Genomic DNA, 13,543 nt, shown 5'->3' with positions numbered 1-13,543 from the left:
ATCACAGTTAAAAGCTTGAAGAGTGGTGGCAAATGGAGTTACATCCAGCTGGTGGCTGGTCACCAGTGATGTTCCCCAGGCTCAGTGCTGGGGCCAGTCCTGTTGGCCTTTATTGATAAGGGATTGATGGCACCCTCAGTCAGTTTGCAGATAACACCAAGCTGGGTGGGATCTATCAGAGGGTGGAAAATTTTTCAGATGGGTCTGGGCAGGCTGGATTGATGGGCTGAGGCCAATTGTATGAGGTTCAGTAAGACCAAGTGCTGGGTCCTGCCCTTGGGTCATAAACAACCTCCTGCTAGGCTACAGGATGGGAGCAGTGTCTGGGAAACTGCACAGTGGAAAAGGACCTGAAGGTGTTGGTCCACAGCGGCTGAACATGAGCCAGCCGTGCCCAGGCGGCCAAGAAGGCCAATGGCATCCTGGCCTGTCAGCAAGAGTGTGGCCAGCAGGAACAGGGCAGGGATTGTCCCCCTGTACTCAGCCCTGGTGAGGCCACACCTCAAATCCTGTGTTCAGTGGAGTGAATCTGGAGAAGGCAACAGAGCTGGAGAAGGTTCTGGAGTTCCTAATGAGGAGCAGCTGAAGGAGCTGGGCTTGTTTGTCCTGGAGAAAAGGAGGCTCAGGGAGGACCTTATTGTACTCTACAACTGCCTGAAAGGAGGCTTTAATGGACTGGGGGTCAGTCTCCTCTCCCAAGTAACAAGTAACAGGACAAGAGGAAATGACTTCAAGTTGCAGTAGGGGAGGTTTTGATTGCATATTGGGAAATTTTTTTTCACTGAAAGGGTAGTCAGTCGGTGGAACAGTCTTCCCAGGGAATTGGTGAAATTACCATCCCTGAAATCAAAAGGAAACGATGTGGCACCTGGGGACATGATTTAATGGTGAACAGGGCAATGTAAGGTTAACTGTTGGATTTAATGATCTTAGAGGTCTTTTGAACCTTAATGGTTTATGGTTCTACAAACACAAATAATTTGGTGTTCCTCAGAAATTATTTGCATCTTAAACAGTACAAATCATGCTGTTTCACAAACATGGCAGTAAACCAGAGGAAAATCAAAAGTGAAAACTGAACAGTGATTTTTTTTTTCCTTTGTCAGGCTTAAGAAATATGAATTAGTGTTAATTTCTTAAACTTGTTGAACATCATAGTAAAATATTGACTGGTGAATCTTGGTACCGTTAGAAATCCTCCTTGAGCGCTTTCAGGGAAAGGCCAAAATACCATAAGACTGGTAAAAGAAAAAGAAAAAGAGCAGTTCTCAGAAGGCAAGTTCTTGTTCCAAAGAAAATAATTTCTTCTTCATGTCCCTGTTTGGCGCAACCTTAGAGAATGGTCAGTGCAATAAATTTGTGCACTGCCTGGTAGGGAATAGAACATTCCTCATTAGATACTTTAAAGAAGAGATTGGGTAAAGAGAAACACCCTGTTGGGAGGGTCACTGGTTGCATTTTAAGCAGATGCATGGAGTAGATTATTTCCTGAGATTCTTTCCAGCTCTGCTGTTCTACAATTCTCATCCTCTATAGAATTAAATGAGTGCAGAAGTCACTGTGATTTTGAAACTTTAACTATGTTTTTATTCTCATGAACTATTTTATTATTCTCTGTTGCTGCAGATGCTATGACTGACCAGGCCACATTTGCTATGAGGAGATGTTTACCCAACATATTTAAAATTTATCTGGATGATGAAAGATTAACACTGTTTTGAAGTTAATTTATGGCTTCTGATACATACATCAATATCCTTTCAAAACTTTGGAGAGACTCTACGAAGAGATAATTCCATTATTTACGCAATTGAATTTAAAAAATCTTAAAATTACATTGCCTCTTTGGGATTTTACTTGTTTACTTAATGGGCCTCTTGACATAAAAGCATTTTTGGCAGACACATTAACAGTCACTGAAGTAAAGGACTGATTTAAAACATCTGATTTTCTTTCCATCACCTCCTGCTGCAGTACTGCAACAATAGGCAAAATAGCTCACAGCACACATGGTGAAGCATGGTCTATTTTTTCCTCCAGACTTTAAAATCCCAGTGCAAAGCTGATTTTCCTTGTACTTCTGATGGTGGCACACACTCATATTCTCATTGGCCCTGGTTCAGACCTTGGCAACATGCTGAAGTAGTAAACACATGGTCAAAGACTTCAGCCTAGGAGATGAAACTAACATGTGCATGTCAAAGAGTAAAAAAAAAAAAACACACACACACAAAAAAGCTTTTAATGCATTAGGATGCACATTTTTATTACCCTACTTTTTGTGTTGGTGTCAAAGGTTTTTCAGGAAAAAACAGTGAAGGAATACACTGAATTTTTCATCCTAAAGGTGTTAACAGTGTTAGTGAGGAGCAGGGAAAAGCATAAGAAAAGGGACAAAATACGTTTATTGTGTATTGTTGAACAATAAGTTCTGGGAACAAGGAGGAGAGAAGCTGAAAATAAAGATCCAACAGCTCAGTCATGAAAAGGTGGAAAATTGAGCCGTCGGGAGTTCTTTTCAGCCGTGGTGAGACAGAAAGCCGAGTATTTTAAAACCAGGCTGATGGATCGGCAAACTGGGCAGGATTAGCTGGATGGATTAGCAGCGTGGCCGCCAGGTGTGCATCTCCAGAGGCGCGTGTGATGCAGAGGACCTGCACACGCCGCGAGAGCCGAGCCCAGCCGCACCTGCCCGGCGCTGCTTTAATCACTCATCGCTTCGCTCCCCAGCACTCGCCCGTCATCGGCTCCGAGCGGCGGGACTCAGCCCGGGGGTCCCGCGGTGCCCCGGCCCCCCGGCCGTGCCCGCGCACCCAGGCTCGCGGCTGCGGAGCCGTTCCGCGAAGGCGAACGGCCCCCGGGGGCCGAGGGGCGGCTGCCGGCCCGGGCTGGCCCCGTCGCCGGTGTCCCGGGCCGCCGCGGCCGCCGCCGGCGCTGCCGGCCGGGAGCGGGAGCGGTGCCGGGAGCGGGAGCGGTGCCGGGCCGGGGCCGCCCCACAGGTGCCGCCGGGCGGGCGGAGCGGAGCCGCCCCGGCCTGCCCCCGCCGCGGGGGCGGACCGAGCCCAGCCCAGCGCGGGGGCCGGCTCGCCGCCGCCCCCGCCCCCTGCCGAGCCGCCCGCCAGCCGCGCCGGGCCGGGCCGAGCCGGGCCGTGCCGGGAGCCGCCGGAGCTGGAACTGGTACCGGTGTCGGCTCCGCTGCCGCGGCCGCGCCCGCCGCTGCTGGGGGAGGCGGTGCCCGCGCCGCGCCCCCGCGCCCCGCCCGCCCCCGGCAGCAGCAGCAGCGGCAGCGGCAGCCTCAGCACCTCCGCCAGCTCCGCCAGCAGCTCCAGCGGCAGCACCATGGACCTCTCCTTCATGGCCGCGCAGGTGGTGCGCGACGGTGGGACGGGACGGGACGGGACGGGACGGGACGGGACGGGACGGGACGGGAGCCCGGGCGGGGGCGGCGGGGCGCGCATCCACTCCTCTGCTTTCCGCTCCGGTCCTCTACTCCAAAGTTGCGTCCGCGCGGGTGTAAACCTGAGCGGTCCCGCGCCCTGGGGAAAGGGCGAGGAGGAGGAAAAAAAAGGAAAAAAATGAGGCGGCTTAGCGCTGCTAAGGAGAAGTTGGCGGCGCAGCTCGGGGCGCAGCACCTGTTAGCGCCCGGCGGCGGGCCCAGCGCGGCGCTGCCGCTCCCCCGCCTGCCTCCGGGGCGCTGCCAGCGGCCTCGGGCTGGGCAAGGCGAGGAATCGTCTCTCCATCCTCCGAGACCGGCTGCAAATGAAAATCGGAGATGCGATTTTTCGGTTCTTTATCCCCATTCCGTACTGCGGTTGTATGTGCATCTGTGGTTTTGGGTTTTTTTAAGTTGTTGTCTACGCATACAGAATCCAGCTTGATGTGTATAGAAATACTCCTCTGTTCGCACGAACAAATTTTTTAAATTGCAGCTTAGTTCTCATTCCAGCTCGAGGCATGATTGTGGGTGTTGGTGTTCAATGTACTCATGCTTAATATACTGAGAAGTATGTACTGGCTATAAGCCACCCAAAGCCAAAAATCATCATGGTGAATCCAGGTGAATTGGGTTTTTAACAGACAGATAGTATTGTGCTTGAGAAAAAAACCACACTCACTGACCATCCATTACCTTTTCCAGGATATATTCTTCTATTCATGTGGGTAGCTAAGTATAATTGGCCTTTTTCAATAATAATTTGGATCCAAGTTTATGATTTTGCAAAAAAAAAAAAAAAAAAATCACCCACCATTTAGAGGTGGAGTAGGGGCCAGGAAAGCCTTTCTGCACTGTTGCTGCCTGAGTGCTGATTTCTGCTGGAGGTGTTTGTTGGAAGCCAAATCCAATCCTTGAGCTGTCGTTCTGTTTCATGAATACAATGGCTGTTTTGTCTTGTTCCCTTTCTAAAGTCCCCTTCTGAGGTGGTGTCAGGCTCTGCCTTTCTGAAGGTAGCAGTTGGTTGTCCAAGCATCTCTTCCCTTTGGACGTATTTCTAATAATTTTTTATAAGGAAAACCACAGTGGGGAGGAAAGCATAATTTCTGTTGATATGAGATCTTCCTGGTAACTGGAGTATTCAAAAGAAATTTTGCAGGTGTCAGATCATTTCCTATGGTCCTTCTCAGCACATTCAGTGAGCTCTCTGTGTCCATCTTTTGTTCCCTAAGCACTGAGCTGAAGGGGAATGCTCCCATAGCACAGAAGCAGAGGTGCAGCACAGCAGCAGGTTTTACCCATAGTCAGAGTGGAGTGTGCCAAAGCTGGGACTAGCGCTGCCCATTCTCTTTTTATACTCTCCCTTATTCTTGCTGTCCCATATTCCACATAACTTCTACACTAATTCTGTGTGTTGGAAGAGTCACAAAGCACTGTTGCTTTGCTTCTCTCAATAGTTCCCAGTACAAATATGTCTTACACTTACTAAGGTTATTAATGCAACAGTTTACAGTGAAACGTACTTTTCTCCCTGATCCTTTGGGGTTAATTTGTTGTTTTCCTTTGTCACAAGAAATGTCAATTGATAGTTTTTGTTTCAGTGTGAGGTGAGGGCAAGGCAACACACCTCAGGAAGAAAGGCTGGAATTCCTTGGAGCTGTGTGCCACAAAGCCCTTCGAGTGGTGAAGATGGTGGGAAGCAGTTAGGTCTGTCACATCTCTCCCAGTGGGGGCATAGGGCTCCTTGGTTCTGCACAGCGCAGGGCATCTGGGGAATTCCTCCAGGGGGTATATTTGTAATTAAACTTTGAGCTGTAGGAGAGGATTTCCTGGGCTCCTTTTCTGCTGAAGGAAATGAATCCACTTCTTAGATCACTGTGTACAGTGGAGGCTGCACTTACCACTGTTACTCCTCATCACAGGCCTCTTGTACCTTTCTGAACTGTCAGCCTTTTACATTCCTGTCACCATAGTGACATTTAACCCCCAGTGTGACACTCCTTTAATTCAGGTATTGCTTTTCTTCAATCTTTTTGGTTTTTTTGTTTGAATCATTTCTGTAGCATCTCTGGTGGTATGGTCCAGTGAGATATCTTCAAAAACAAATAAGTAAGAACACAATAGAATTATTGGCTTGTGCTTCCTGCACATAATCACTTCTAAAGATACTCTGCTATCACTCTCATTATCATCCACCTGCAGCAGGTATTACATTTTAGCTGATGAATACCAGACACATTAATATTTTGTAGGAAAATAGGTAATACCTAAACTGATATGCTTGATGACATACAAGCAATGGTTACCTGTCAAGTTAATTTATTTTTACAGGATACTGTAGACTACTTAATGTTTCTATAAATTGTTTTTGTGTGTTATCACACCTTTGCACTGCTCACTGTGGACCCAAATTGGCTTTGCTAGATGTCTTGTGAGACAACATAAATGACCTGTATGTTAGAGCCCCTCTGATGTAAACACAGAAGCAGAGTGTGTATAAGTTTGGTCACCACTTGCTGCCTCAGGATTCTGCAGTGTATTATGAACAGTTAAAAACTGGCCTCCTCCTAAGTGCAGCTTGAGCAACCACCTGAACACCTCATCTGTATTGTATTTATTAGCGTGCCATGAAGAACAGCTTTTGACTGTAACTATTAAGTCTGTTGTTAAAATGAGCCTTTTTGCATCAGTGTGTTCATCTCCAGTCAGTAGTTGACTGAGCAGGCTTGGGTGTCCTCTGTTCTGCTGGTGCTCTGATTGGCTTTGGTTTAAGGTCCCTTGTGCTAAATGAGCAGGACTCACACCTAGTCAAAGCCTATTAGCAGCTAGTCATTGGGTTTCCATTTTAAATCCATATTTTAGTTAAAGTAATGCTGTACGTCTCAAGATGCTGTGCCAAAGATGTTCAGCCACTGCTAAGCTGTATGACTGCCTCATTTCTGCATGTTGTTCAGTGATTTGAGAGCGCTCCTGTAGTCTAGGTAACCTCAGAAATAGCCACTTCTCTTAGGTAGAGACTTTTGCTTGCAGCATAAAAGCCTGGTTTTGGGAGGTGCTGAGTGCTGCATCCAGGCTAAGATCACTCGATGCTTTTATCAGGGGTTAGGGGGTTGCTGTCAGATGCCCAGGGGTGAGCTGCCCCCTCCCTGCTTCTTACAGACTAAAATTAATATTGATTTAACAGCCAGCTGATGAAAAAATGTTAATGGGAGCAGGGTTGAAATGTCTTCAACCTGAAAAAAATAGAAGCTTTTAGTGGGGGAAAAAATGGGAAGACAGAGAATAAAAAATGATGTAATGGTCTTCAGTATGATCCAAATTGATATGAGCTGGGCAGCACCTGCAGTCATGATGTTACTGATATGTTTTTCAAGATTTATGTTTGCAATTTAATTTTCCTGAAGTGTTTCCTGTATTTTCTGTTTCATATTAAAAATGAAGACTGGATTTCCTTAATTTGCAGCGTTTTTATGGTTGGGTATGTCTCCCTACAGTAAAAATAAAATTTTAATTGTCAGATAAATGGTCTTTTCTTCTTTTACGTTTAGAACAGGAAAAAGGTAGCAAGAGCCTTGGGAGTATGGCTATTTCTGTGGATTTTTTTTTGAGTAAGTCATATATAGTTGATGATTCTCCATGTTCAAAACCTCTTTGTGAACAGGTTCTGAGGATTTGAAGTACAAGAAGTTGAATTCTTTGTGTATAGTTTAATAATTATAAGTTGTATTTTTATAATCTTTCATTTCAATTGGAGTAATAGGGGTTTGTTTTAAACGTGAAAAGTGATACCATGCTTCAGGAGCTAGAGAAACAAATGAGCAAGTTTGGTACAGAAAGCAAAACCATTATAAAATAAAGATAATTTCATTGCTTTTGTGTTCTCTATTACTCTTCTAGGAATTCACGTCTGGTCAGTGATCATTCAAGTCACTTGAAGCCTTTCATTTCATTGGCAGTAATTCAGGTCACCTTCCCCATAGGGAGGTGGTCATTGTTGTTTCTTGAAGAAACCATATAATTCCCTATTACCATGTCAGAATAACAATCCATGCTTCCACATGAAACATACATTATTAAGAGCTATATAACTTCTGAAGAGCACTGGGTTACACAGGATGAATTGAGTTCATTTAGGGTCAATAATGTCATGCAAGTTATTTATGAGAAAATATTATAATAGCAGATTCTGCAAACTTTGATTTAAAATACCCTTTCATTTTGACTTATGGAATCATAACATCATTGTCATTATGTCACTTAAAGATTGGAAAACACTTTTAAGATCTATTTCAGCCATTAATGTAGCACTGCCAAGTCCACCACTAAACCATGTCCTTAACTGCTACATCTATACATTTATTAACTACCTCCAGGGGTGGTGACTCAACCACTTCCCTGGGTAGCCTGTTCCAACACGTAGCAACCCTATGCATGAAGAAATGTTCCCTAATATCCAATCTAAGCTTCCCCTGGCGCAACCTGAGGCTGTTTTAAATTTGCCCTGTCGCTTGTTCCTTGGAGGAAGAGACCAACCTCCACCTGGCTACAATCTTCTTCCAGGTGGATATAGAGAGCAATTAGGTTCCCCCTGAGCCTCCTTTTTTTCCAGGCTAGACATCCCCAGTTCCCTCAGCTACTCCTTATCAGACTTGTGCTCCAGACCCTTCACCAGCTTTATACTCATATTTTACAACTGACATGGACAGCCCATGTGCATGCTGGAAATCTGCTACGTGCACAGAGGGTGTGCTTGGCATTCTTGGACACCCAGCCACCTGAACAGAGCTGCTGCATTTCCAGAAATCCCAGACATAGGTCCAGTATCCTTTAATTACTTTCTAATGAGATTTCTGGATGTTAGAGGATGCACAATTAGGATCTGCTGTACTGTGCTGTATCTGCACAGAGGAACCAGAGTGCAAGACAATACTGCATTTGTTTTCCCACTATTTCTTTATCCCTTCTCCATCTCAGGGGTGGAGAGGGATTCAAAGCCTTTATTAGCTTTGTGCTCTTTCTTACAGCAAGGTAATCTGAGGGTATTAAAAAAAAAGAGAGTTTAGATTTGTGATTTGGGTTGGTTATTCCCACCAGCTCAAAACAGAATCCAGGCTGCTTGCTCAATGTGAGCTGCATGTGTCTGTGTGTCCATCTCTGCTGCCAAGAAAGCTCCAGAGAAAGACAGACAGACCTTTCAGTCATGCTTGCACTTGGGGAGTCTGACAGTGCTAAATGGTGGCCATTTGGAAGCTTTGACATTACTGGTGTACGCTTAGGACTGCTTTTTTTTTTTTTTTCTTTAAAAAGTGGGATCACCAAAAAGCAAGCTCTTTGCCAAACCAATGGAGAGTTGGGATTAAAAGATGCATGAACAACTCCTTGTCAAAAGCTGCTCTGATTATAATCTCAGAAAAGACCTCTTTGATCTATATCATTTAACATTAATAATGTTAGCTATGAATTTGTAGTCATTATTTTGTATAACCAGTTATGTGCTCACTTATCTGCATAATAGGGCACTGACCATTACTCTACCAGCTCCGCTTTCTTCCAAAGGTTAAAGTCATTTTCTCTGGCATTCTTTGATTCCTCCAGAATGTCTTGACTTATAATAAATAGAATCAAAGCAGCAGATATGAGTTTAACTAAGGAGTTCTCAGATGCTTTGGTTCAATCTTAAGTCCCGATATCTTGCTGTGGTATAGCACAGCCAGAAGAACCAGCTGTATAATCCAGATGTTGCCAAAATCCTGTTTTGTATGCAGAAATCAGTGCCCTCATCCAGGATATTGCCAACAGTTGAGGTGATTACAATTTTCTTTCTGCTGGCTGCTTGGCACAATTGCATTAGATTTTTATTAGAGTGGGGAACAAGAGGAATCCCTTCACTTTTCTTATCACTGCAGTAACACTGCAGACTACATTTCCAAGTCTTGTATAGTAGAAATTTCTGTTCCAGCAGAGCTTTTGAAAATTCATTGGAGATTTGGGCGTACTGTTTTTATAAAGTGTTGATACTGCACTTTGGAGGAGGCTGTTGTTCCAGGATTGTGCATGTAATTGCTGTCAGAAGATGTTAAAAGCAGTGATTTCAATCCAGCAAAACACTTAAACATTTACTGCACTTGGAACACGTGTATATTGTTCCAGTAACATCAGCAGGACTGTCCACTTGCTTAAAATGAGCTATCTTAAGGCCTGGCACTGATGGAGAGAGAATGCTTTGCAATTCATAGAAAAATATCCTAGGACAGCAAGAGGAAACCTTCTCTTGGTCATGTTATTAATTCAGGGAAGCCTGAGACTAAATGTTTTCGGGGTGACTGTGCTTTCATCAATTAATAACATTATGAATTTCTCATAGGAGCTCTTACATGTTGGAAGAGGAGGATGTGGTAGGAGGTGGGTGGTGGGGAAGGGAAAGGAGGATGCGGCTTATGTGGCACATGTGTTTGTGCACCTTTGCACAACAAGGGTTAGAAGAAACTGGAAATTATTTGTGTTTCTTGTTTGTGCCCATTAACTCTGAGACTAATTCTGTGACACATTTAATATTTTTGAAATAATTTACATGGTTTTCAGCAGTTGCATGCTAAAAACTTCACAAACAGAGCAGATGTCACATATTTCCATCCTTGTTGAGTGTGGAAAGGAGGGTTGTAATATAATAGCAAATAGACATTCACATGTTTTACAGACATAAAGCATTTCACAACACAGTTGATTGCAGCAGTAGCTGGGGTCCTGTTGTACACAAAGAATAGCTAGAGATGGCTGGTAAGAGGAATGAAGACTGAAGCAGCTCTACATTCATGCCAAACATCTTGCTTGTTGAGCTGCCTGCTTTTTCTTGAACAGTAAGAGCCCAACGCTGTCCTACACTGAGCAATGATTCTCTTGGCAGACCCGATGAGAATGGAGTTTCTGGGTAGCAGCTAAATAGCCCAATTGGGTCCTCAGAATCCATAGGCTGGGAAATCTTAACTGGTTATAAATTGGGGTGGCGGTGGTGTTACCTTGGTTTTGGTAATTTTGGATTAATTTCTCAATTCATTGATGAGCTGCAAACACATGGGTGGAGATCCTGGTTTAAATTTTGCTGAAAATGTAATGGATGCTGGTCATTAGGAAGCTAGTTTCACCATCTTCCTAACCTCATTCCCATAACAGACAAAAGCAGAAATCTCCAAATGATTCAAAGGGTACAGGATTAAGTAAAGCAGTGTGATCCTTTGGTGACCATACACCATCAAATTAAATCATTGATCAAAGATTAGACCATTCAAATGGAGTGCAGTGATGTGGAAAGCAGAAAATTAGAGCTGCAACTCTAGTAAATTCAGCAGTGACCAGCTCTGTTAGTTTGCTATGTCTCTCTGCTGGACTTTAGTTTCTTTGAAAGTGTTTTTGGTCATGAATTGCATTTTCTACCTGAGCTAGTGAGGTTTGTTTTAGTCTTCTGTCTGTTGTTTCAGCAGACATCTTGGTTTGATAAGCATAGTATCCTATACAGAATTACTATTAACCCCATCCTCTGCTCACGGGGATGATGATTTTTAAAGGTGTCTTTTGAAAAGCTGATGGCTCTCTGTGATTGTTATAAACACTTTTTTTCCCCAGCAGATACATGCTGAAATATGAAAGGAAGATCCTTGAAAATTGGTTGTAAATTGATGATAGTTGTGTGCCTTGATCAGTGGCTTGATCTACTTCTTGTGCTGGTTAACATGTCAGGATTATTCCATTTCCATAGAATGGAAGCCTTTGGCAAACAGGATCCTGATATTTCAAATGCAAGTTATGAGCACTTTGGAACAAAAAAGGGTCAGAATGAAGTGTGTGAACTCCTTGACATCTTTTTTGAAGGTGCTGCATGGTCAGGGTGTGCAGTCCTGTCGGCTCTGGTGCTGCAGTGAGGAATGCCTGTCCTTACCCTGGGCACTGAATAGGAGCAGAAGACATGGCCAGCTGTGGCACAAAGACCAGGAGCGCTGAGCACTTACTGACTGTGCTCTGCAGTGCTGGCAGGCTTACAGGGAGCAGAGGCAGTACAGGGTGGAAATCTCTCCCTGTGAGTACAACTGTGAGTGCACAGCAGCCAGAATTGGTGCTGTGAGCGGTGCTCGCTGCCCACCGCTTGCCCCGCTGGCTCACACACCCACACAGTGCTCTCAGTCTGTCTCACAGCACCAGCCTTCTGAAATGACACCTACTCTGACACGGAATCTTTAGTCTTTGCTGAATTCCACACTCCTGGTAGCTGCCAGAGCCCAAACTTGCCAAGCAGCAACTAATTAGAAATCATTACTGTTACGGTCACTTCAGAAAAGCTCAGCACCTCTATGAAGCAAGCTGCTGGATGCAGGGCCATTTCCTTTTATTTTGCAAAGTGATTATCTCTAGTGTGGAAACGTTTTAAAAATTAGTAATATTAAAAGCTGTTAACCTCAGCTGGTTCTGTTTGTTGTAATTTTGTTTGTAAGCCTTTCAAAATGTTATAAAAGGGGGAACACCCTAGGAATGAGCCTGCACAACTAAAACAAAACTTCCACTGTGGTTTTGGTTTTTGGTTTTTTTTTTTTCCCAGCTAAAACAGCTGGAAGAGCATTTGCAAAATGTGGGATGGTGTGCTGGGTTCTGTGACTGATAAAAGAGACCAATACCAGAGTTGCTGCATGGAAGGGAAAAAGACAGCTGTGTCTCCTCAACTGATGTGTAGATGTTTTCAGGTGTATGTTCAGAGAGAAAAAGTAACAATAGGACTGATGCAGAAACAAAAATACTAAAATTTAAAGTTTTAAAGGATTTCTGAGATGTCAGCTGAACCCAAAGATGTGGAGCAGCTGATCGCCTTTAAATATCTAAACCCTAATTAAGTGTATACCTAGCATATGTAATTCTCTGAACTTCTCTTCTGCTTAAATGAAGTATATAATTAAATGTCTTGCTAATTTGCAATAAATGCCAAAGCATTTTGAGGTATTATAATAGCTCTTCTTTAAATGTGAGCTTCACTTGAAATGTGTTGGGTTTCTCCTTTTGTCTTTCTACCTTACCCTCCTTGATGCACCACATAAGTTTTTATGGATCTTTCTCAGGGGTTTCCTCACAACTTTTCTCTTGTTTGCCTATGTAAAATGTTTTCTTTCCAACTCAGGTATGCTCTCCTCTTTGAATATCTTCTTTCTTCAGCTCTCATATCCTCCATCTTTACCTTCTATGAATTATTTCAGATGCTATAGTTGCACCAGCTCCAGTCTAAAGCCTACAGAAATCTGAGTTTAGTTCTGGAAGATGGGGATGAAAAAGTAAACAATTCTCCTGCTCAGGGACAAGAGATGCAAATGCATCAGAGCAGCAAATTAAAATGCTGCAATCACTGAAACTGTAAGCAACACAGCAAAAACTTTCCCAGTTGACTTACTAAAGACAGAAGCCTGTTAGTATGTCTTTAGTGGGCTGCAGGTTACTAAAAATAGAGTGGTACCTGATGTAGAATCTAGATCTCAGGAGTGGAAATGTCCTTTAGAGATGTCCTTTGCTCTGTTTTATATTTTGGTTTTATTTAGCTAGAGCAATCTCAATTTGAAAAGTTCTGAATTCTCCTCTAGATGCTGTGCCCAGCAGTCACTTGTGAGAAAGATATTGAAAATTCATTCACAAACACTCTTCTCTCTTTGCCTGTGCTATGATATCCTTCCCCTCACAGACCTAGAGGTCACCTTCATTAAATATGTGGTTATTAACATAAAGGCATGCCAGAGGTTATTCTGTGATAGGATCCAGGCTGTGAAATGGTTCATTCTGTGTTGGTCTCTGAGCCGTCTGATTGAGCATGCGGTGAAACTGTGCAGATGAGCAAGGCAGTGAAATTTGTTGTCAGGGTGGCAGATGTTCTATTCTCCTGGTGTGTTCTCTGGCATTTCTCAAGGACATGAAACAGAAGCAGAAGAAATTGAATTGCTGTGCTTGCTCTCTCCCTTGTTCTCCAAGGTAGTTTTGCAACTCATTTCTCCTGTAATCTTACCAAGTGTGAGAAGAGACATGCACCTCCTGACTTCTCTTACAACTGTCCTTTACACTTTCACAGCTAACATTCTTTACCCAGCC

The 13,543-nt window shown here is 43.9% G+C and overlaps 1 protein-coding gene across 2 annotated transcripts in view; it reads left to right on the top strand.

The window, feature by feature from the left end:
- The first annotated feature begins 3,270 nt into the window (after window positions 1–3,270).
- C6H14orf132 (chromosome 6 C14orf132 homolog) overlaps window positions 3,271–13,543 on the top strand; it is a 35,467-nt gene continuing 25,194 nt past the window's right edge. The window contains exon 1 of one of the 2 annotated variants that reach the window (XM_053980938.1): window positions 3,271–3,366. In XM_053980938.1, the coding sequence (XP_053836913.1) occupies window positions 3,340–3,366 (27 nt within the window). In that variant the 5' untranslated portion in view covers window positions 3,271–3,339. Of the gene's footprint in view, window positions 3,370–13,543 lie in introns of both variants that reach the window. The other variant, XM_053980937.1, reaches the window with a different exon arrangement.

This window comes from Vidua macroura, chromosome 6 (genome assembly GCF_024509145.1).
Source record: "Vidua macroura isolate BioBank_ID:100142 chromosome 6, ASM2450914v1, whole genome shotgun sequence".
NCBI classification, from domain to species: Eukaryota; Metazoa; Chordata; class Aves; order Passeriformes; family Viduidae; genus Vidua; species Vidua macroura.
The sequence above is the reverse complement of the archived record's forward strand: the minus strand, read 5'-3'. Positions and strand labels throughout refer to the sequence as shown.